Below are 23,829 nucleotides of genomic sequence, written 5' to 3'. Positions count from 1 at the left end.
ACGCATCAGAAATTTATAATCAAGACCGTCTGCTCGAAACCAGCTCAAAACTGATACATGAATGTTTCAGGGCTAGTCGAACAAAATGTCAAATGCTGGCGTGTTGGTTTCGGACCGAAATTGGCCCCCTCAAAGGGGTCTTTCCCAGCGATCAAAGGAAGCAAAACACATACATCAAAACTCTATTGCTTGACATTACAAGAGTTACAGCAAACTTGATCTCTGTTGTAATTACAGATGAAGGAAGATTACCAATGGAGTAATAGCCATTCCGATAAATTGTTCTTTACATATATACTCAAAATTTCGTTCAAAAAGATAATCCCAAGCGCACATATATAAATTTGAAGTAAATATTACATGTCACATATATAGATAGGTTCTTCTCCCATGTCGTTTCCCATATCTATCAAACAGTAGATCTCCCTCTTCTATATATACCTTCTACATTTCAGTCTTGCCAGTATCACCCTCTCGCAACTTCTTTGGGGTTGCTTGCTTACTTTGGCCTCCCTGCAAATTTTTTAACAGAAAATTATTAACGTATTATAAATGTGATAGAAGTTCGCAATTGGAGATTTGATATTCAATAATCATTATCATGCTTATTTTTGTTGATAAGTACTAGTATTAATTTTTACTTTTCACTGTTTATCCTACTTTTTTATATATATAGATAAAGATATATTTTGTACTGATTCTACTGATGAGTAGCACCAAAAGAAAAAGAAAAATAAAAAATGAAAAGATTATGAATCATATCACTCACTGGTGCTTTGTTCAATAACCTCCGACTTGATGGAGCACGCGCCACTGATGAGGCAGCTGCAGCTGCTACAACTCGAATTCTGCCCAAGGAAATGCAGAAGACTACCATCAACAAGAAACATTTTGCAGGAAATTGCGTTGCTATCCCGTCGTGTTTTTTGTTTAAAATTCTTTTTATGTCAACTAAGAAAACCACAGTATTCAAACTTTATTTTACCTTTTATGTACATCAATGTATTCATCTGTCTCATCCACAATCTCCTCCTGGATACAAAAACAATATTTACATCTTCAAATCTAATGAATAGGAATAGCAATGAACTATTCTGCGTTTTAGCACAAACTCGATACTACACTAGTCCTTTTGTTATTGAAGATAAAAATTCCGAGACAAAAACCAATATCGAACGTTTTAAGGAAAAACACCAATATCATGTTTGCTAAAACAGAGGAACGACTTGGTATATTATCCAACATATAAGAAAATAAAACTCAAATATCAAGAAGCATGAATTAACCTGCAGAAGTTCTTCAAACACATCTTCCAATGTAATGATACCGATTACTTCCCCCTCTTCGATATCCTCAGATGAATAGCCCAATCCATTTGTTGCCATATTGTTTCGCGGGAAAGAGGGCGGCCTACTCATTCTACCATGCTTTGGGGACCTGTCAATGTCAACAACAACACAGCCCGGGTTTTCTTCCTGCTTATTTAGCAAAGGGATTGTCAACTGGGAGTCCCCTTTGATGACTTTGTCCTCTTCAATTTTCTCTCCATCACGTGTTGGTGGGAGAGTTTTGTTTTTTCCTTTCGTTTTAACAACTGCAGCCATATGACTGCTGCCCTTTTGAAATTCGTTCAATATATCATATAGAGGCATGTCGAAGGGGACCCTGCGAAAAAGTTTGACATTGTAAACAATAAACTTATAATCTCCAGATGAGAAATAGTAATGTATCTGAAAGGTTATGTAATCTCACCGAGGAATTCTTCGGATGGAAACAGCACCGACTAGAGTCTCTGTTTCAGGTCTTACAGTAAGAAGGCTCTTCACCTGAATTGGAAACATAGGAGAATGCAAAGTAACAGATCAAACACCATTTGTCACTATTGAATTACATGAACGGGAAAAACTATAAAAGAAGTAATGCAGACAAAATTTGGTTTTGGAAGCTGCAAGTTCTAGCATTTACCAGCAGGAGCCCAATAATGTTTTTTGGATTACCAGAATACACTGGAACTCGGCTATGACCACGGGCAAGAACTTTTCCCATTGCCTCCCTAAGTCATTCAAAACAGGAAAATGGGAGAATCAAATTAAGACCTAATTTTGTTGCAGCCACAATTCTTATTCCCTAGTAAAGCAGATAAGAGATGATAATACAGAACAGGTATACGCTCAATAGTTACATCACTAAAATCAGGATAAACACATTGGTCAATAGACATGTGAGGGTATCTCTGAAAAATACATCCTAACAAGAATAACTCATAATTGGACATAGAACAGGAAGATACAGAAAAACAGACTGGAAAAATGCTGATAAATTACACGATAGCATCTAGCTAGAAACCAAACATACCAGTCCAACTTTGAATTGACATCCAAGGAGAAAGTTGATTCAATTGGAGTCATAGCCTCTGCAGCGGTCTGTACACCAAAATGAAACATAAAGTGAGCCATTGAGATGCTAACATTTATAGATTCAATTTCCTTTAAAATCATAATGTGGAACCATACATAAAATAAAAGCCTTTTAGGCAATTAAGAACACTAGAAGACCTTAACATTGCTAATAAAATGAGTTTAGGCTAAAAGAAATAACAGCATATGTGCGCAGCAATGCTAAAATCATATCAACCATTCAGGCATAACTCATGCTCCAAACCCCAACTCATAAACTTGTCTCAATAACAAGGAAACAAATATCCGAAAACAGAGGTTTAGCATATACACTTTGTTCTGCATACCTTTTCAGTTAAATCAAGTGCTCCACTAATGATCGTTGTCTCATCGTGTGTCAATTCACCTCCCTTTCCGGCCTAAATATGTCAATAAAAGTTCGATATCAGCAGCACTCAAAAGAGATGGAAATAACCTTCGGTAATTGGTAGCTTCAAGAGTTCAACCAATTTCACAAACTAGGATGGGATCATTGTGGCATCTGATGCTTAATATATTATAAATTGGTTAAACTTACCTCTTGGCCATGGATGGAGACAAGAGCCTTTAATTGAGCTCGCCTGAATAGTACTTCATTATGCCCCAGAACCCAATCGAGGACCTGGAACAAATAAATCTCTTGGTGGTGAATAGTCCATTTAACAAGCTGTGAACTCTTAGAAATCTGGGAAAATTTAGTGCATCATAAAAGTAACACCCTATACTATGGAATTATATATGATTATTTCATGAGTTGTATATGATTCGAACGTGATAGTGGGAGGAAAAGCCATTTTAGACGAAAGAAAATCTTAGAGAATCACTAGTCTCAGTATTTACCTTTCCGATGGGGTATGCTATAGGGTAGCAAATTATCATTAAAATCCGCACAAGCCATGAAAAGTTAGCACCTACAGCAAGCCCATACCTAGAACATGTTGCTTGTGGAATAACCTGACATTAAAGAAAACTGAGTTATCAATCAAAGATCACAAATATCATAAGTATACTAACCAAGTAAATGAAGTTTGTAGTTTATACAAGTCTGCAAGAGTAATGTACCTCACCAAATGCCAGCACAAAGGTAACCGAGAGTATTATAGCAAGATATTGATTGAAAAGTTTGTCAAGGTATATTGGAAGTGCCTGCATATCGCAAGAGTGAAGGCCATTGGACGTCGTTAAAAATTTAAGCATGTCAACATACATAAGAGATTAATAACTTACTAATCAGTGTAAACCAGAGAAAACTTCCTTGTTTGTCAAACATTGCGATGAATAAGGGGAAAAAAAGTACAGGAAGCATGAGCTTCAGAAGTTCAATATAAAACTCACTATACAATGCAAATGCATGTTCCATCCATGTACTATAGTTGATCAAATATATTGGTCCATAATCAAATCATACATTCTCTCGTATTACGTGTTCTATAAAATTCATTTCCAGTTTCATTATAGGCCAAGCAGAGCTGAGTGGATCGATCCACATTAATTAGTCGACTAATAAATTACCTCCATAGACACAGCATTACAGAGAAGCAAGGTGACTAACAACTGATGCTGCTTCTGCAACACCGGGAGAATCATAGCTAACAAAAAACACATTTTATTCAACAAATTGAAATGAATAACACTAATCATATTGCAAAATTCACAAAATTAAACCTGCTTGTTTCTTCTCAGTTGAGGTTCCACTGCGTTGCAAGATTTCAAGGTCGACCTGGCTGATAGACATCAAACCGAGAGTCAGACCTGACATTATTCCAGCGAATAGGACAAGGAAGCAACAAACGCCTGCGTAAATGAACCACCAAGCAGTACCAAATGGTAACTCTTCTCCGCCGACGTTCGACGTCATCGTCGCCGTCAACAACCTCGTCGCCATCACTGCGTTAATCGGATGCATATCGCCGACGAACAGTTACGATCAATGCACGATCGATGATTGTTGTGAAGAAGAAGAAGAAGAAGAAAAGAAGAAGACGACGACGACGACGACTAATGTTTGTCATGGTCTGTTATACTACGTATATAGTATCCCGTGTTTGGGATCTGGCAAGTGTAATGTTATTCTGTATGCGGGTGTACAATAATACTGAACGCCTTCATTTTGGTAATTGTGATGATTGTTTAGCACTACTTGTTTAGAAATCAATAACTTGGTCCTCAAAAGAAATACTTAGTCAGAGCCCTGTCCAATGGACGGGAATTTTATATTTTTTAAAAAATAAATATATAAATTATAAATGTATGTTATATCAAGATATTATATGGTTTGATAATAGACATTTAGATTGTTATTTTTTTGACATAATTTGTGACATAGATTATATTTTAAATATATTTAATAAAAGCAATGCAATAAAATCGTGTATTATATGAATATAAAGAATCATTACATGGGATATAATGGTGAAGAAATGAATGAATAAAGATTAAGTCACTTGGATTGTCAAAATAGAATACATCGAAAAATATGATTGATTTACAACATACAAACAAGATCGATGATATGGACAGATCAAAAGCTGAGATTTGAAGAAGTATTCTCCAAGGATCAAGGAAGATTGTAGCTACAGAACATGAATAGAAAGTTCTTGTACAACACGTATAATGAAAATAGAAACAAGATCAAAATCTGTTTCCTAAACATAATAATTATCTTACAAGAACAAATAAAAAAACCAAGATCAAAGACATTATTATTCCGATAGAAAAGGAAAAACTGATTTAATATATATAAGGAAACAATGTTCCTTGTGTCACAAGAATTCTAAATACGATTCTTTAATATATATGGAAACTAAAATCAGGATTGAATAAGATCAAGATCAAAATTGTATTTGATTCTATCATCAAATAACATTAGTGACGATCAAGACAAAAGGAGCTATAAAAGGAAGACGAGCTTCCAGCATAAGACTTGACGCACACGGCGTATCCGAGAGAAGTTTTTAGTGCGTGTTCGAGATTTGCTCCACCCCGATCTCAGTTTGTTGTCATAGATTATTCAGGGTTAAGGGATTGGGAAATTTGAGTGAGAGAGTACTAGCCAATGTTTGGCTAAGTTAAATAAAAAGTCCTAGAATAGGTTGGATAGCCTAGGTCTACCTTTATATAGGAGATTCGTGAGTTTGTAGTTGAGTTGTGCAGGTTGTGCACAAAGCTCCTAGGTAATTCAGGAGTTAATCTCTCACTATTGTAAGAAACCTTTACTTGCCATTTTGTCTGCAGATTAAGTGTTTGTTGATACATCTAACTGCGTAATAAATAAACGACGCAAAGTGTTTGCATTGAAATCTCTCGTGTTTATCTCTTGTTATCTTTTAAGTTTTTTAAATATCGTGTGCCCAACTAATACAACATTTATATGCTCAAACAATTTGATCTATTCTAATTGAAAATTTTATTTTTTCATCTTATCAAATTTTACAATACTGATTGAATCAATATTCAACTAATGATTGTTTACGTATCCACCATCAATAACAATTGGTCGAGTCGCTACTCGTTGAGGTGTTACTTCTATCATTTGGATCAAACCAGCACAAACTGCTCATTATCAATTGTTTGATTTACTTATAAGTCTCCAAACCTCATCACCAGTCTTATAAAGACTTATTACTCTTACGTCAGTGTGTTCAATCAGTTTAACTCCAATAGTTATAATTGATTCATTCAAAAAGTCTCAAGCACAAACACATTTAACTTAGAGAGACTTTTGGTATAAACAGTCCATCGCACAAATAGATCTTTAGATCTCCATATCTATAGATCTTCATATTCACAACTGTTGTTGACGTTCCCGATTCAGTATCAACTTAACTGAATCAGATTTGAAGATTCTGGTTCAGCATCAACTCAACTGAATCAGTCTAAAAGGCACTCAGGATCCGATTGATTGAGTTAGTTCGACACTTTCGAGCGCCGAGTCACGATCACCATCGTCATCCAGAGGAAGGATTTAGGCGTCATCAGCTTACTCAACTAAGGTGCATCAGCAAGAGTTTCGAAGTCCACTGTAAGTTCTAGTTCAGTTCCTACTAAACTATCACTTCACTATTTTACAACACTTAGTTTATCTGTAGGTTGTAAGCTGTCTTAAGTACCGGTCTAGTTGTTTTTGACCAAGTATTGTTTTATCTTTCACATTTTATTGTACTCTGAATTGTTATAAGATTAGTTGTCATAAACTGTGTTAGTTTGCACCGTTCTATTACTTTACAGTTATCGTTCTTAGGTTTGCATTCAAGTAGTTAACTGTAATCAGTTTCACTAAGTACCGGTCGTTCATCCGCTGATGTTTAGTATCCAGCTTAAGAATAGATTTATCTTAATTGTATTTAGATTATTTTTAAATAGATCATTTGTACATTTGATTAATTACTTCGATAAAACCGAGATATATATATATAAGTGATTGTCGGATTAAATTTGAATTGTAACTGATTAAATTGCCTTTTAGATGACTTAATTGAAAAGAGTTATTGCTATCAAATTTCATAAATAAATTGTCTAAATAATTAATTATTTATATTAAATTTAGGTGAAATATATGACTAAAAGGGAAATGATATAAAATAATTGTATTTTATAGATTTTAATTATGAAATATTTAACAAAATAATTATAACTGTTTTGAGTTATTTTTGAATTATAATCATAGAATTGGAGAGTTGTTTCTATTCTTTATTTGTTAGAAATAGAGTAAAAGAAAACCATTAAATTAACAACTCGATTCTATTTTCATAGAAAATATGTGTGTAGTTTCATGTAAGCAAAGTTGCACAAACGCCGTATCACTCACATAATTATTACTTTCATCAGAACTAAATCCTAACGTATGCTGAGAAGTTAATCTTTAAAAAATTATATATATCTAAAAAGAGAAAAATTGCCCAATGCATGAATCATGATCAATTTCATGGAATACGTATGCATAGAGCGAAAACTGGCATAACAAACACTTAAGTCCAAAGATATTTATCATGCAAAAGTAAAGTCTACATTTTAAAATAATGTTGAAAAAGATCAAAGTTGTCGTATATAAGAGATACCGTATCATATATTCATAAGAACACCAAATTTTTGCAAAAATTTTTTAAGTGAGCCAAAGCCAAGAATCATGGATTAATAGCATCCAATCAGATAAATTTCGCACAACCAATGGTAGCTCACACGAGTACTAATTAACAAATAGATCTAAAAGAGATGTTAGTAATTGTCTCAGCCAAATAATCGGCTTCTTTATTTCCACCCGCTTTTAACTATGGAAAATAAACAAAATTCAAATACTGTAAAGTAGTAGACGTTTTGATCCGATCAATTAGCGAGCTATCGGCAAGGTTTATGCATATATTTCGACTGATGTTTTCACAAATTTCAACTCCAAGGCGCCTTAGGACTGATGAAATTCATCTTATTGTCAATGATTTCAGAGTCTTACTGCCAAGAATGCTCTCCGAAGCTGGGGAAGACCACCTGTGATCGAATATTTTAACATGGAGAAAAGTTAAGGGCAAAAGGAGCTAGAAAAATGCATTTGTAATGTCAAAAGTACGAGCTATGTAAATATCTGCTCAAAGTTTGTCATTTCTAATTCTACAACAAAGGCGGGTCGGACTTACAACAATAAGTACTTTTTCCAGCATTTTCTTGCCTCTTGGCAATCTTAATAGCAGCGGCAGCGGCGGCAGCACCAGATGATATTCCGACCTGAAATTCACGTTACAATTCCATGATCATCGAAGAAAGCAACTCAAAAATCAATGTTTTCCTTTTACAAATTTAATTTAGTTACATATATTATGGGTCGTTATATTTGCACGAAGGAAACATTAACTCATTTTCAGTTTGTTTACAATTACTTATCATCAACCAAAACGGAGAATGGGATTACCAGCGTTTTACCGGTGGCTGGCGGACCGTTACCCGCGATCAATAGACGACATCGTAGAAGATGAAGAAGAAGAGACGAAACGGAATCCTAACGGCGCCGTTTACGACAATATGTACCTTGACATGAACGAAATAATTCATCCTTGCTTTCACCCCGAGGGGAAGGTATCATGTCATCACATTACTAACTTTGTAGTTGTAAGGTATCCGGCGATAACATTTACAAGAAGATCCTCAAACTTTGTCTAGCTTAACATTCAGCACCCTAAATTCTTATTTGGGATCTTTGAATCCGTCAAACACATGGATTCCTAACCTATAATCGTCGATGTTTTATAATGCTAAACACTCGAATATGGGGAATATAATCAAAAATATATTTCAATAATTTGTTTTTCGTTTATGTGCTCTAAAGAAATTTGCTATTTTGGATTGATTTTTCAGCCAGCTCCAGCTAGATATGATGATGTATTCAAGTCAATATTTGATTATATTGACCACCTGGTTTCGTTGTTCGTCCCAGAAAGCTTCTGTACATGGCCATTGGTAAGATTGAGTACTTGTGTTCTAATTATGTTTCATTTCATTATATATATAAATATATGATATGCTCACTCTTGTGGTTTTATTTATTAAAGAAAGAAAATGTATCATTTTTTTTATTGAATGGATTTTGGACTACACCAAGAGATGTACACCTCAGATATGGCGATTAAGTTTTTGAGTGGACTGCCTGCTTCGTGTGATGTTGTGATCTCGCACATTCTCTCGGTGGTTTCACTTTCTGCTCTCGAGACTATACTGTCTCTTGCTCTGGTACATGAGCGTGAGCTCTCTGGTTCAGATTCATGCTATCAAGACGATGTTGTCTCTGTCGTTCTCTCTTCTGCTAGTGTTTGAGCAGCTCTCTTGATCCATGTCGAAGTATATTCTCGACTTCTCTTTACGGTTTTCCAGTATTAGCTTTGTTTTAAGCTTTAGTATCTGTAAGCAATGTTTGCTTCTAGATTTGTTATGCTGTGTATGATTCTTATGTTAAGAATCCAACTATGTTCACTCGTTTATGAGTTGTTCTTAGTATATGCTGCTATTGTCCTTGTGTTAGGCATAGTATGTTTTATCAGATAGTATGGCTAGCTAGTATGAAGGATAGGTTACTTTTAGTTTCTGATTGGGATTGGCTGGCTTGGAGACTGGTTCAATTGTCGTTTTCCATGCGTTTGGATCCAATTACCATGTTTGGAGCTCTGTTGCTATCCTGTGTTCATGAAATCTTCACCTTACTATTGCATTCTGGTTGGTGGCTTTGTTTAGGACTACTACAGCAACGCTTCTTGTTTGTGGACAACATCTCAGCCCCTACTTCAGCTTGGAGCTTCTACCAGTTTTCTCAATTCATGTGTTTGAGTTGTTTTCTTGCTAATTCAAGTCTTCTACAATGCATCAGCACCTTCATTCCAGCCTTACTAACCTGCTATGATCTGTTTGGATTGGCTGCTTCTTTTTACATTAATTCAATTGTTGCTTCCCCATATTTGGACAGTCTGTTATCTTGTTCAGAGGAGTCTGCTACTATGCGATACATGGGATTTCGCCATGTTTGTGTATTCTGGCTGGTGCTTTATTGTTTTGCTGCAGCTGCACTTTCATCAGTTTGTAGTTCCACTCTTAGTACCTTGTTCAACATCATGCATAGACGCTCCCATGTTGCAGCTATGCTTCTCTGGTTTTTATCTTAGTTGTTATCTTGCTCTCCAAGCTTATCAATTGTCACCTGAACAATTGTTAGCTTGCGAAGGCATATTAGGAAAATTGTATTCTATTTCTTAGAGTATAGAACCGACTTTAGTTGAGTCCTTAATATGTTTTTGTTTCTACTCTACTCCTAGTAGATTGTCTATAAATAGACATGTAATATGTAATGATTTGGAATTCAATAATACAAATCAGTTGATTAGTAGTCAAATATCCAATATCAAAGTGATAAAGATCGATGTCTTAACTGTAGGTAATGCCTCCAATGAGAATAGATCAACTTTTAAAATTGAAATCGGAAACCATACAAGCTTTCCAAACACCAATCTATATTTGAAAACATATCAAAACGCTCAAAGCCAAGTTGAGTAACACTCCTTGTCAATAGCCTTTCACTTATTATCGAAAAACAAAAAATAAAAATACATCTAAAATTATTGACTACCTCAACACAATCATCACACGAAACAGAAACCATAAAAATCCTGTCTTTGAATCTTGAAATCGACCACTTCTTCTCCACCCCAGCCATGGTTATCACCGATGGTTGCTGTTGACAACAAACAAGTGGACACAAACTAGATCTGATGAAAAAGTCCGTAGTCATCGAATCCAACTTCCAAATAAAAAGTGGATAATGATAAATTCGAATCATAGAAGATCGTATCGAAAATTTTTTATTGACAACAAACATATATCCAACCACCGCCATCGAAAGAGTTGACGGCAGCAGGGAAGAAAATGAAAGGCAGCAGGGAAGAAAATGAAAGTCTGTGTTTTGATAGAGAGAGAGCTTTTTTTTTTTTTCAAAAAACCCTACTATTTGCCGATTACTACCTTTCATTTACTATATATAGTAGATAAAGTATTTTGGTACGGAAGGAATAACACTTATTTGATGATGTATTTAGGTTGAATAGTCGATAATTTAGGATTTGATCGATTACAAATTGTTGGATTAACTGTCTCCGGTATTTATAAAGAGGTATGCTACGTACATGTGTTAACAACTATCGATCACCAATTAAATTGATCATCATATCACATAATTCTACGATCGTTACTATGGATTTTGATCTGAATAGGGAAAAGTCATATGTCGATTAGTGTAAGGACAATTATCGATCACCAATTAAATTGATCATCATATCACATAATTCTACGATCGTTACTATGGATTTTGATCTGGATTTATTCGATTTTTGGCATTTGGCAAATAAGATCAGTGATTTGGAGATGAAAGTGCCAAGAATATTATGAAGAGAAATCAAGCCAATCTCGGATTCAAGAATTGAAGAAAAGGAATTCGGAGCTCCAAAAGGAATTAGATTCTCTTAAAAAAATTTCAAAATTATAATATTAATCCAACCAACTCCAATTCTTAATTAATTTCAGCCTTATTTTACACGCATCATTAGTCTTCTACTATTTTTTTCACTAGTCTTATTGTAATATATCTGAACCTTTCGAATGTGGCAACTTTATAAACTTAAATGTTATTTTATCTCCATTTTGCACCAAATTCCATCATCAGCAAGCTGCTCATTGCATTTCCGAAAAAAAAAAGTAAACAATTTCTTGAACCTAATTAAGGTTAAAGTAGAAATGTAAACAAAAGTAATTAAGTGGATGAAACCATCACATACTAAGTATAAAACCTTCAAGGAGATGAGAAAAATTAACTCGTAATAACTTATTCCAATCATAGGCGACCGAGACTTTAATTACACATTCCCTCAAATTTCCTTAATTTTTCCTAACTTTCCAACATCTTTATAAACCCTACTATATATGTAAAAATAAATAAACTTGAATAATCCCAACAAGTCACATAATTCCTAACTTATACAAAACAAATTAACACCAATTATTATATCAAGCATGGAAATGTCCAAATTACCAATTTGCCTTTGTCTTGTATCTTCGTGACAATATGTCACCTTTATCATATGCTCAAGATACTCGATCCTCAAGACTTCCTCAATGCTCACAACACAGCTCGAGCTCAAGTTGGCGCGTAGGACAGATACAAACGGAGAAAAATTACTCAAACACCCTTTAAGGCGAGTTAATTGTGATCAAATGGCGCATTCTAGCGGCTCGATCGTACGTATATCGAAAACCTTGCTTGGAACAGCGGGTCGGCGGTCAACATGTGGAAGCAATATTATGACTATAGTTCGAACCAATGTATTAATGGAGGAGAGTGTAGACAATATTATACTCAGGTGATTTGGAAAAAATCGGCCCGATTAGGGTGCATGCGCTAAAATGACCTATGCAAAGATGGAAGCCACTCTTATTTCACGCAACTATGATCCTGCTGGAAATTACGTGAATCAACGTCCTTACTAGTAATTCAAGTATATACCTAGATCCGGTAATCGTTTAGCCAATTCGATCACTATAATCTCAAGAGGAATGGAGTCGGACGATTACCAAACTCTTTGTGTCCTTTAGCCGATTTGAAAAAGTAATGAAAAACTTCTATTAATACTAAAAAAAGAAACAGAAAATAAAAATAGTATTATATGTTTCGGCACATGAGCGTTAATTTCTAACAGTATTGAAGAACGTAGGTATATATATAGCAATAAGAGGTGAATGAATAAGCCCCAAATGGATTATCTAGACACCGATTTTTAAGTAAACTTTAGTCTTTTCAAAACCTACTTTAATTATATAAACCCACTTTCTTAGTTAGTACTATGAGTTATGATATACCCATAATTAATTAAGCATGTTACATTTTATTGTATTCCATTCGCAAGATTTATTAAGACATGCATACTTGTGTAAAGAGGGAGCATACGTACGCTTATAAAAAGAGTTCTACTATTTATTTTATCGTGAACATACTAATTAAGATTATTATCATAGTTATCCAAGGATAACCGATGATTAATCAGTGGAATATGATGCCATCGATCGAACAAATTTAGGCTCCCCAGGGCAGATCGTTTAAATTAACTTAAAAATGCACACACAGAGAATAATTTCTGCCCTAGTTTATATTTTAACAGTTTGGTCCTTCAACTCTTAATCTTACAGAGTTATTAACTTGACTCAAATCTATTGATTGAATTCTGAACAGAGTTATTGTTGAAATAAGATGTGGAGTTTATCAAGTACTAGCCATTTTGGCCCCGAAAATATTTTGTTCTCAAAATGAGTATTATTTGATAAGTAGTATAAACAAATAGGGTACGTTCGTCTTGTGGAAATATATTGCCAGACGTATGGTCGGTCCGGCTTTTGTGAGTTCCGGCATTCCTATATGATTCTCAAATTATAAACTTTAAACAAGCCTACGACATACTCCCAATTCTGCATAAATTGTGATATCACATGATGAGGATTCTTGTAACTTACTTGGACAGTTTCGTGAAGAAGATCGACATCCAAAACCCCAGGGATGAAGCCGGCACCAATTCCTTGGATCTTGTGTGGACATATAAAAGCAAGAAACATAGCAAGTTAGCATAGCAAGTTTAAATTGCAATGCACTCGCCAGGTTTTCCACCAGATAACACTGCACTTTCAACAGGTTCCACTCCATAGAGGTAAAAATATAAGAAAAAAGAATAAACTACAGTCAACATTTTTAACCATGGATAGTTTTTCTAATTTTAACTCCACGTATATGACAATCCTAACCTTGATGTCAGGCTTCTGCTCTTAAAGGTACCTCCCTGCACCCGTCAGCGTACCTCGAGTTCCTATACCAGAAACCAGAGCATCAACCTTCTCATCTGTCTCTTTCCATATTTCTGGTCCAGTAGTCTTATAATGAATCTGCAAAAGCAAGAGTCGGTTGCTAACATCTCAAATTGTATAATACAACAGTAAAAGCACATCAAATTAACACTATTGATTACCGCAGGATTGGCAGGATTTTCAAATTGATACAAAATATAGGAATTAGGTGTCTTTTCCCTAATCTCCTCAGCCTTTGCAACTGCTCCATTCATACCCTTGGCCGGATCAGTGAGAACTAGCTCAGCTCCAAAAGCACGGAGGATGGTTCTTCTTTCTAGACTCATTGCTGACGGCATTGTAATTATAAGCTTGTAACCCTTTGCAGCCGCCATGAATGCTAATCCTATACCAGTGTTACCACTTGTGGCCTCGATAAGGACACTCTGATTCAAACGTTCCTGGTGAGGGAGAACATAAAATAATGTCTTACATTACATTGCAACATAACCTTCCTGGTTTTGATCCAAACACCCACCATTGTCTATATGGACTGGTGAGTTTTCTTTCGTTACAAGTTTCCTTTCACAGCTCCTATATTTTTCATTTCTCTAGATTAATACAGTTTCTTGACGGAGAAGTTAAAGTATACTGTCACTTTCAGGATGCAGATTTGATTATGCTTGCTTTAGCTACACATGAGATTCACTTCTCAATACTAAGAGAGGTCAGTAAATGCTTGTTTCATGTGATCACTTTTTGAAAATTTCAACTCATTTATTTTACTAATTGGATGTTACAAATTATTTATGCTGATTTTACAGGAGATAAATCTTCAATATGTACAACAAGAAGAATGTTTTCAGTGTGGGCAAGTCGGTCACCTGGCGGCTGAATGCATTAGTCAATCAAATGATGATGCTAAAGCATCAAATGCAGTTGAAAAAAACCTTTCCCATCCACAAAAAAGAAATACCAGGTATAAGAGAATCAGATCTTGTGTTTGCCTCATTATTTTTATGTAAATATTTTGTTTGACCTTATGAAACTTTTTGAGCCAATTGCTTTCGTGGGAAGTTTCTGAACATCTGGGTGTTAAGAGAGTATTTGGAACAAGACCTGACGATTCCTGATCCGCCATTTACAATCAACTTTGAAAGAATTGTGGATGATTTTGTGTTCCTATGTTTCTTTATCGGCAACGACTTTCTTCCTCATATGCCAACATTGGAGTTAAGAGAGGTATGCATATCATCTCACTGATCTCTTTGGAAACTTTCTTATTGTAAATTCCTTAAAAGAGAGATATTTTGGTTATAAAGATGTTTTTGATTCTTTTTTCTGCATTCCTGCCTAATTACTCCATGTTTACTACTTCAGGGAGCCATAAATCTGTTGATCCATGTTTATAAAACCGAGTTTGCAGCAATGGGTGGCTATCTAACTAATGCTGGCGAGGTAATTTGCAATTTTGCAGAATTCTTCTTCCCCAAGTTAGAACTCGTATAGAACAAAGCGATTCTTCTTCCCCGAGTTAGAAGTCGGGTAGAACAAAACAATTATTCTTTCCTGAGTCACAGTCTTGTAACTCTTGTTTACAAAACAATTCTACTTCCCGAGTTACAGGCTTGTTTACAAAACAATTCTTCTTTCCCGAGTTACAGGCTTGTTTACAAAACATTTATTGTTTCCCTAGTTGCATCACATGCTTGTTTGCAAAACATTTATTGTTTCCCTAGTTACATGCTTGTTTGCAAAACATTTATTCTTTCCCGAGTTACAGGCTTGTTTACAACACGATTCTTCTTTCCCGAGTCACAGGCTTGTTTACAAAATAATTATTCTGTTTTCCCGAGCTACAAGCTTGTTTACAACACAATTCTTCTATTTTACCTAGTTGCAACCTTGTTTACAAAAGAATTATTTTTTTCCCATTTACAACTTCTATTTACAATACAATCATTCTTCCTGAGTTGCAACTCGTAGAATAAAACAATTATTCCATGAGTTAATTGGCTTATTCACATTTGATGGAAATCTGTACTACTCCCACTTCAATTTTCCATTTTACATGGTTCTGCGAATATATGGTTGTCTAGTTATTATTTCCAGTTTTTTAATTGTCTATGCTTGTTCGTATTCAGGTTTCATTAGGTAGTATGGAACACTTCATTCAAGCTGTTTCTGTTCATGAAGATAAAATATTGAAGAGGACGGCTCGTATGAAACAGGTAATTCTTTGCTTCTATAAAGTTCTGTTTGTCACACTACAATTGTTTTCATGCTTTATACAGGAAATAAATTGATTTCAGGCTATCGAAAGAAAAGAAGAGTTGAAACTTAGAGAAGGAGGCGAGGATTCTTTGCCAATGCCTCTAACACCAGCTTTTGACAAGGTATGTCATATCTTTATAACATCTCTCGTGTCAGAGCTCATTGTCGGAAACTAATTACTGTCTTTTCTCTGTCAGATTAAACTTGGGAAGCCTGGATATAAAACTAGATATTATGTGGAGAAGTTTAAATTATTGGATGCAAAGGACGTTGACAGAGTCAAAAAAGATGTTTTAAGTTCTATCATTTCTTATAAGAGCGATTGAGTTCTGAAATTCTGAGTGGATCTATGTTTGAATGTTCCTTTTCCTTCCATCGCAAGTAACTTTTTTATGATACTTTTCAGGTGTTGAAGTACGTGGAAGGTTTATTTTGGGTCTGCCAGTATTACTACCAAGGCGTTTGCTCTTGGAAATGGTCAGTACTTTCCGACAGAGAGCTTAAAGTATTTGATATTGGGTAGAATATAACAGTCCATAAGGTATATGGTAATATAGGATCATCCCTATTTGTTTGAAACTAGGTTTAGCTAAACCCCCCTCATGTCACATTTCGCGTAATTATTACCCCTTCCGTCATTTTTACCGTTCATCGACCGTCAAATGGACTATTAGTATTTTGAGCAGATTATCAGTCAATTTTATGGTCAACTAACAGTAAAAGTGACAATATGGGTAATTAATTACTCAAAATTTTGACTTTGAGAGGGGTTAATTAATTTCTACATGCATAGGGGGTGATCCTATATCACCCATACTTCAGGGGGTTTGTAATAGTTTTCCCTTAATTATTCTCTGTTTTTTTATGACATGTTTCATTTGCTGTTTCTTCAGGTTTTATCCATACCATTATGCACCTTTTGCGTCAGACCTGAAACGTCTTAAGGACTTTAAAGAAACATTTTCCTTGGGGATGCCATTTAAACCCTTTGATCAGCTTATGGGGACTTTGCCAGCTGCAAGGTAATCTAGCTTTCCTTTTAATCTTTTGATCAGTTTCATAGAAGATTGTCATCGTGTTGGATTTTCTTGGTGTTTCTTGTTGACGTGTAAGATCTTTGTCATGTTACAGCTCTAGTGCATTGCCTGAAAAATATCGAACGTTGATGACGGACACATGCTCGCCTATTCTTGAGTTTTATCCTCCTGGTATATATCCTGATTGACTGCTGATGTTAACTTATCTGTGTAAATATTTATCTCCCTTTCTAAATGACAGTGTCCTTTTTTATATTTATAGATTTTGAGATCGACATGAAAGGTAAAAAGTACGCGTGGCAGGCAAGTTCTTGTACATATTTATTGTTTTTCCCTTGATAAAGCGAGAATCGTCGACTCTAATTCTGGAATTCCTTTTTCGGTGCAGGGTATTGCAAAATTACCATTCATCAACGAGAAGAAATTACTTGCTGCAACAAAGAACCTTGAAGACACTTTAACGGTCTGTTTCTTAATCTACAAGTAACTCCTAGATTCAAGACATTAAAAATGTCCTAAATCTTCTCTTTATGATTGAGTGCTCCCGATGACTTCGGTTTCATTATATTATGTGCAGGTAGAAGAACAGGATCGAAATAGTGTGATGCTTCATTTGTTGTAGTGGTGGCATGAAGAGGTTTATTTCACTGTGCGAGAGAAACGAGTCGAGAAGTGTTATTTGTTCCCCTGTTGTTGAATTGTTAGACATCGAAAACAATCAAGTGTTGTGAGTTCCACTTTCTTTAACTTTTGTTCTGTCGATAAGTTGATTGTCCTTATTTCTCATCCATGCTTGGGTAATTTGTTTTACAGAAACGTTGCATACCTTAATCCTGAAAATCATAGACACGTTTCAGAACCGCCTAAGGGTGTAGTTGTACCCGATAAGGTATGTGAGATATATTACTCTACATATTTATGAAATTTTTGGAAATGTCGGGTGTTGTTAATATTGGTTAGTGGCTTATTTTGCAGGTTTTGAGTCCGATTGACATAAAACCATTCCCAATATTATGGTATGATGACGATGGCCGTCGCTACCAAGGCAGAGAAAGGTGAACTAGAACTATGTTATCACATATTACCTCCCTCCCAAAATACTTTTTTTGTCATCATATTATCTTGGTAAACCTGGATTTGTATAAATTTTACAGGAACGCACCAGGAGCTTTAGGTGGCCCTCAGTTAGGAGGTGGAACTCATAATAAGACGGTGGATGTCAATTATAATGGTTCATCGTCCTCCTCTGGAATGTTTGATCAACCTCCTTATGGTTATTTTCAAGTCAACAGGACAATGAACAGAGCCAGACCAGCTGGATATTACAATGACGACTTGTATGGACGTCATGATAGACCTCAAGGCCCGAGATCAAATGGGAACAGTCATTACTACGAAAGGCAGGATAGATCATACAATCAGGAACAATTGAGAGCTGGCTTTTCTTCCATGGCATTACAAGGAAATTTTAGGGGCAGATCTCCAGCTGAGTCGTTGCATAGAATTCCAAATCGGAATAACCAATACTGGCAGAGTACGAGTGTAGTTCCTCCTCCCACACCCACTGGGCGGAATAACCAATACTGGCAGAATACGAGTGTAGCTTCTCTGCCCACGTCCACTGGGAAGAATAACCAATACCGGCAGAATACGAGTGTCGTTCCTCCCCCCATGCCCATTGAGCGGAATAACCAATACTGGCAGAATACGAGTGTAGCTTCTCTGCCCACGTCCACTGGGAAGAATAACCAATACCGGCAGAATACGAGTGTCGTTCCTCCCCTATGCCCACTGAGCGGAATAACCAATACTGGCAGAATACGAGTATAGTCCCTCCGCCCACGCGCACTGGGTGGAATAACCAATACTGGCGAAATACGAGGGTAGCTCCTTCACCCCATGCCCAGTGGGTCCATAGAGGAGAGGCCGGAATTGCAGACGCTGTTAAAAAGCCGTATCAGATTAAGCCGAAAGCCTCCTCAGCAGAGACATCCGATAGATGGTGACACTGTGGTCTCTCCTGCTCTAGTTTTGTGAAGTTTTGTGTCAAACAGCAGGAATGCCTGATGTGTAGTTGTCAACTCCAATATCTAATATACATTTTTTGATAGGATGCTGAAGCAGCTGTAAAATAGCCATGTTAGGTTCCTTGGCATACTTCTTTGTCAAATGTACTAGTAATTCATACTATTTTGTATCGTCTAACATCGATGCTATGTCCTTGTCCTTGCCGTTAAAGGGGTTGTTAGTATTGCTGATATGATTTCTCCCTCAGTGCCTCTCTAAGTATGCTATGGTGATTCGATGGCTGTTATAATAGGATCGTTGCTTTTTGCTGATGTGATGTGATCTCTGTCTTTCTTGTATGACACGGTAGGGACTTATATGTTAGATAAAAGTGAAATTTAAGGACTCAAACTGCTTTATGTGAAGATTAAGGACATGATGCGACAAGTGCGTGAGAGAAGCGCGTGGGTGGACAATTGGAAGTCTTTAATTCCATCACGCAAAAAATAAAGCGAGCGAATCAGGGTGAAGCGAAAAAGGACCAAACCCAACCCCACCTCTAATCACGCGCCTAACCCAATTAACCTAACCTCTTAACCCAAAAGCATCTCTCTCTCTCCCCCTCCCCCTCTCTCATGGCTGCCGAGCAACACGACGCCGTGTTTGGCCGCACACTCGACGACGGCGATGATAACTATGATTCGTTATCACAAGACGACGAAGAAGAGGAGGAATTGATCAACGACGATGACGAAGACGAAGTGATCGAAGACCTCAATTCTCCCTCAGCCATTATTAATAACAGTAATTCAACCATTGAAACTCCGGCCGTCGACGGGATCATGATCCCCGTCGCCGTCGCTGCGGCTCCGTCTGTGGTGACAGTCGCGTCCGTTCCTAACGGTGATGATGCTGGGAACATAGATCATATGATCGAAGCTACCACTCCCATTGCGACGAGGACTGTTGTTCAGGAAGAGAGGAAGCCGCCGGCGATATTGGATGACTCCAGGCGTCTATTTCAACGGTTGTGGACCGATGAAGATGAGATCGAGCTGTTACAAGGATTTCTGGATTACATGATGCAACGCGGTGGCACTGCTAGTGGCAGCGGAGGCCACCACCACTACGATACAGCGTTGTTTTACGACCAAATTAAGTCGAAATTGCAGCTGGATTTTAACAAAAACCAATTGGTTGAAAAACTACGGCGGCTGAAGAAGAAATATCGAAACGTGGTAAACAAACTCAGTTCAGGTAAAGATTTTACTTTTAAGAGTCCGCATGATGAGGCTACTTTTGAGATCTCTCGTAAAATCTGGACCGATATTGGTGCTACAAATGGTGGTTCTAGTGTTGCTGACACTGTGTTGGAAGATGAAGATGGCAATAACTTCACTACAAACATGAACCTTTGTAATATTGAGGTCAGAAATGAGGAATTTGGTGCTGTCGGAGAGAAGAAGCCCTTCATTACTCCTTGTTCTAGCAAGTCTAGGCCTAGAAAAAGGGCAAGGTCAAAGTTTGATATTGCAAGTGACGAAAAGGGCAGCTTGAGCAACACTTTGATTGCGAATGCTGCTCATACGCCCCCTACCGATCATATTATTAACAATAATAGTAATAATTATAACAATAACAGTAATGGAAATACAGGTGGTGGTGGTGTTAATGGGAGTGGCAATATAAATCCTGGTGTGGTAGTTGCAGGTGTCATAGAGGAGACTGTGAGGAGCTGTTTCACACCGTTGTTAAAGGAATTAAGGACGGGAATGGGTGGATTTGGAGGGAGAGGAGGGCTAAATGGATTGGCAATGAATGCTATGCCATTCAATTTCGTGTCATCAGAAGTGGTTTCTGACGAGAGGTGGAGAAAGCAGCAGATTTTGGAGTTGGAGGTTTACTCGAAAAGGTTGGAATTGGTGCAGGACGAGATCAAGACAGCCTTAAACGAGTTGCGTTCCGTCGGAGGATCAAGTGTAAGTTAGACCTTTGAAGATTCCTTCTTGATCATAGATTTGCTTAATGGTCGATACATGATAGTGTAGGGAGGATGAATGACAAAAGCTTAACATGTTTTAAGTTGTTTTACTTTTTTTAAGGTTAATATGATTTTAGCACAGATGTTGGAATAATGGGTTCTGATCATTTAGTTACCTACAGTTGCTATTACAGTATTTACTTTTTGTAGATAATGCTTTCTTTGATTATGATACATAAAGTGGAAAACCCATTTTTCTTTGTTTCTCGTGGATGAGATGCTTCTTATCGATGTTTGCTTGAGAGCCATTTTATATACTATCTTGGTCTGCTTGGATCTTCTGTATTTGTGTGAAGTTTTACTTATTAGATAAGGTTTCCTCTCGGAAGCATGATATATGTTTCTCCTGTCAAAAATCTCAAATCCAGAGCTCTTTAATTCTTTTAATTGTGGCTGTATATATGGTCCTTTGAATACATAGTATAAGTGAGAGTGAAGAAGCTATTAGAGCATCAACTTTCTGGTGGTGGCGGTCAATGGTGGCACATATCTTTGCATCTATATGAGCATAACAAGTGTTGTGCTCTTGTGAATTGTGATACATTAAGCAGTTCCCAGATATTTTTTTCCTGTGAGTAGTGTGGCACAGAGTCGTTCTAGCGAAAATTGACTTATGTCGTCCCAATCCGTGACTAAAGGGACCAAATTGAATGAAACCAAAACCTTTTTGACCGACCGTACAACTCGGGATAAAATTAAACAAGGCTACAAGTTGAGATGATTTTAAATAAGGGTACAACTCGGGATAAAATTAAACAAGGTTACAACTCTAGACGGTGTCAAATAAGGGTACAACTCGGGATAAAATTAAACAAGGCTACAACTCGAGATGGTTTTAAATAAGGGTACAACCCGGGATAAAATTAAACAAGGCTACAGCTCGAGATAGTGTTAAATAAGGGTACAACTCGGGATAATTAAATAAGGCTACAACTCGAGATGGTGTCAAATAAGGGGACAACTCGGGATAAAATTAAACAAGGCTACAAGTTGAGATGGTGTTAAATAAGGGTACAACTCGGGTTAAAATTACACAAGGCTACAACTCGAGATGGTGTTCAATAAGGGTACAACTCGGAATAAAATTAAACAAGTTTACAATTCGAGATGGTGTTAAATAAGGTTACAACTCGGGATAAAAATAAACAAGGCTACACCTCGAGATGGTGTTAAATAAGGGCACAAGGCGACCAGTTAACTTGGAAAAATATAGGGACTTGCTAATGCAATGTCTATTATAGTCTTGGGCTTGTAAAGTCTTACAAAAATAATTGGGCTCAATAGAAACTGAGTCCAGGCCCATTAAAATATGAAATCTCCCACCTTCTTCCCACCACAACCTTATCCAAACTACTCTCTTCTGAAAAAGAAACATCTCCACCTTGTTCCATCCATGGAAATCCTTTTCATTTCTCCTCCACCCAGAAATTCTTCTTCGTGATTTCAAAATGGCTTGTGCAGCAACAACCAGACCAACCTTCTTCTTCCATCATCTCTCTCATCCAAAACTCCATTCCACTCCACCACCGCCTCTCTTTCCCAAACTCACTCCGATCACAATCCAAAAATGTTCTTCAAAGTTGAATTACTCTGCTTTAAACTCCATTGATGTCTCTAAAGAAGACAACCCGACTTCTTCAAACCAACCCGACCCAACACCTCAAGTAGAATTAGGAGTTGAAGAAGAAGGAGAAGAGACATTCGATAAACGGAGATTAGAGGAGAAATTCGCAGTTTTAAACACAGGAATCTACGAGTGTAGATCTTGTGGATTCAAATACGACGAATCGATTGGTGATCCATCGTACCCGATTCCACCTGGGTTCAATTTTGAGAAATTGCCTGATGATTGGAGATGCCCGACTTGTGGTGCTGCTAAGAGCTTCTTCCAGAGTAAGAGTGTGGAGATTGCTGGTTTTGCTCAGAATCAACAGTATGGTCTTGGAGGCAATTCCCTTACCTCTGGTCAAAAGACTTTGTTGATTTATGGGACATTGTTGTTCTTCTTTGCATTGTTCTTGTCTGGCTACTTTATACAATAGTATATTAGTTGTGTGGATGACACAAGTTTGCTTCTTTCTTCTTCTTCTTTTTGATGTGTAATATGTATTCATATTGATCTATTGTGTATTGTTTAATGAGAATTGGGTATATAATAATTCGAATTTCCAGATCAAATTAGTAATTGCAATGTGGTTATGTTAAAAGTCTTTACATTTCGAAATGCAAATCTTTGAACTCTTGTGACTATTCCTGAACAACGGAAAAATTAACAAAATGTTATCTTGCGTTTTTTTCAACATTTTCACACCCGTATGTTAGATTCGTTAATAAAATCATATTTTTCGTTAAATATTATTTATGTGGCAGTAAATTTCTATCAATTTTACACAATTATCGTCAAACAAGCAACACATCACGTGCTGACTCAGCAAAAATGACGCATCATCATCATCAGCCAAAAGTGGCTGTTGTACCATTGTCGGTGGCCGTCAGAATCTGAAAATTTTATTATGGACAGACGAACAACCGTTTGGTGTAGATCTAACCTTAAAGATGCGGTTGCCGAACCGTTAAACTTAGATCTACACAAAACGGTTGTAAATTTGAAAAAATCAACATCACAAGTCTTCGTCTTATCAAAACGAATCCCCCAATAACAAAATTTCTAGATTCCGACGAACAC

At 36.6% G+C, this 23,829-nt stretch overlaps 3 protein-coding genes and 2 pseudogenes across 3 annotated transcripts; 3 read left to right on the top strand and 2 right to left on the bottom strand.

Moving 5' to 3' along the window:
• Nucleotides 1–444: 444 nt before the first annotated feature.
• Nucleotides 445–4,350, bottom strand: LOC139884038 (DUF21 domain-containing protein At4g14240-like). Its single transcript, XM_071868118.1, has 13 exons — nt 4,101–4,350; nt 3,948–4,024; nt 3,498–3,581; nt 3,276–3,389; nt 2,974–3,057; nt 2,744–2,815; nt 2,356–2,423; nt 1,966–2,053; nt 1,753–1,826; nt 1,287–1,665; nt 986–1,032; nt 770–848; nt 445–513 (listed from the first exon to the last, which is right to left on the bottom strand). Exons 1-13 carry the CDS (start codon nt 4,339–4,341, stop codon nt 445–447), a joined length of 1,476 nt encoding a protein of 491 aa, XP_071724219.1. The 5' UTR covers nt 4,342–4,350.
• A 3,686-nt stretch (nt 4,351–8,036) lies between these two features.
• On the bottom strand, nt 8,037–14,227 carry LOC139884037 (cysteine synthase-like; annotated as a pseudogene).
• A 2-nt stretch (nt 14,228–14,229) lies between these two features.
• Nucleotides 14,230–18,925, top strand: LOC139884036 (5'-3' exoribonuclease 4-like; annotated as a pseudogene).
• Nucleotides 18,926–19,737: 812 nt separating this feature from the next.
• On the top strand, nt 19,738–21,090 carry LOC139884035 (probable transcription factor At3g04930). Its single transcript, XM_071868117.1, has one exon. The coding sequence runs from the start codon at nt 19,738–19,740 to the stop codon at nt 21,088–21,090; it is 1,353 nt and encodes a 450-aa protein (XP_071724218.1).
• A 1,501-nt stretch (nt 21,091–22,591) lies between these two features.
• Nucleotides 22,592–23,185, top strand: LOC139884034 (uncharacterized). The gene has a single exon (XM_071868116.1). It carries the CDS (start codon nt 22,592–22,594, stop codon nt 23,183–23,185), a length of 594 nt encoding a protein of 197 aa, XP_071724217.1.
• The last annotated feature ends 644 nt before the right edge of the window (nt 23,186–23,829 follow it).

This window comes from Rutidosis leptorrhynchoides, unplaced genomic scaffold, assembly GCF_046630445.1.
Source record: "Rutidosis leptorrhynchoides isolate AG116_Rl617_1_P2 unplaced genomic scaffold, CSIRO_AGI_Rlap_v1 contig494, whole genome shotgun sequence".
Classification (NCBI taxonomy): domain Eukaryota; kingdom Viridiplantae; phylum Streptophyta; class Magnoliopsida; order Asterales; family Asteraceae; genus Rutidosis; species Rutidosis leptorrhynchoides.
This window is presented reverse-complemented; position numbering and strand designations above follow the sequence as displayed.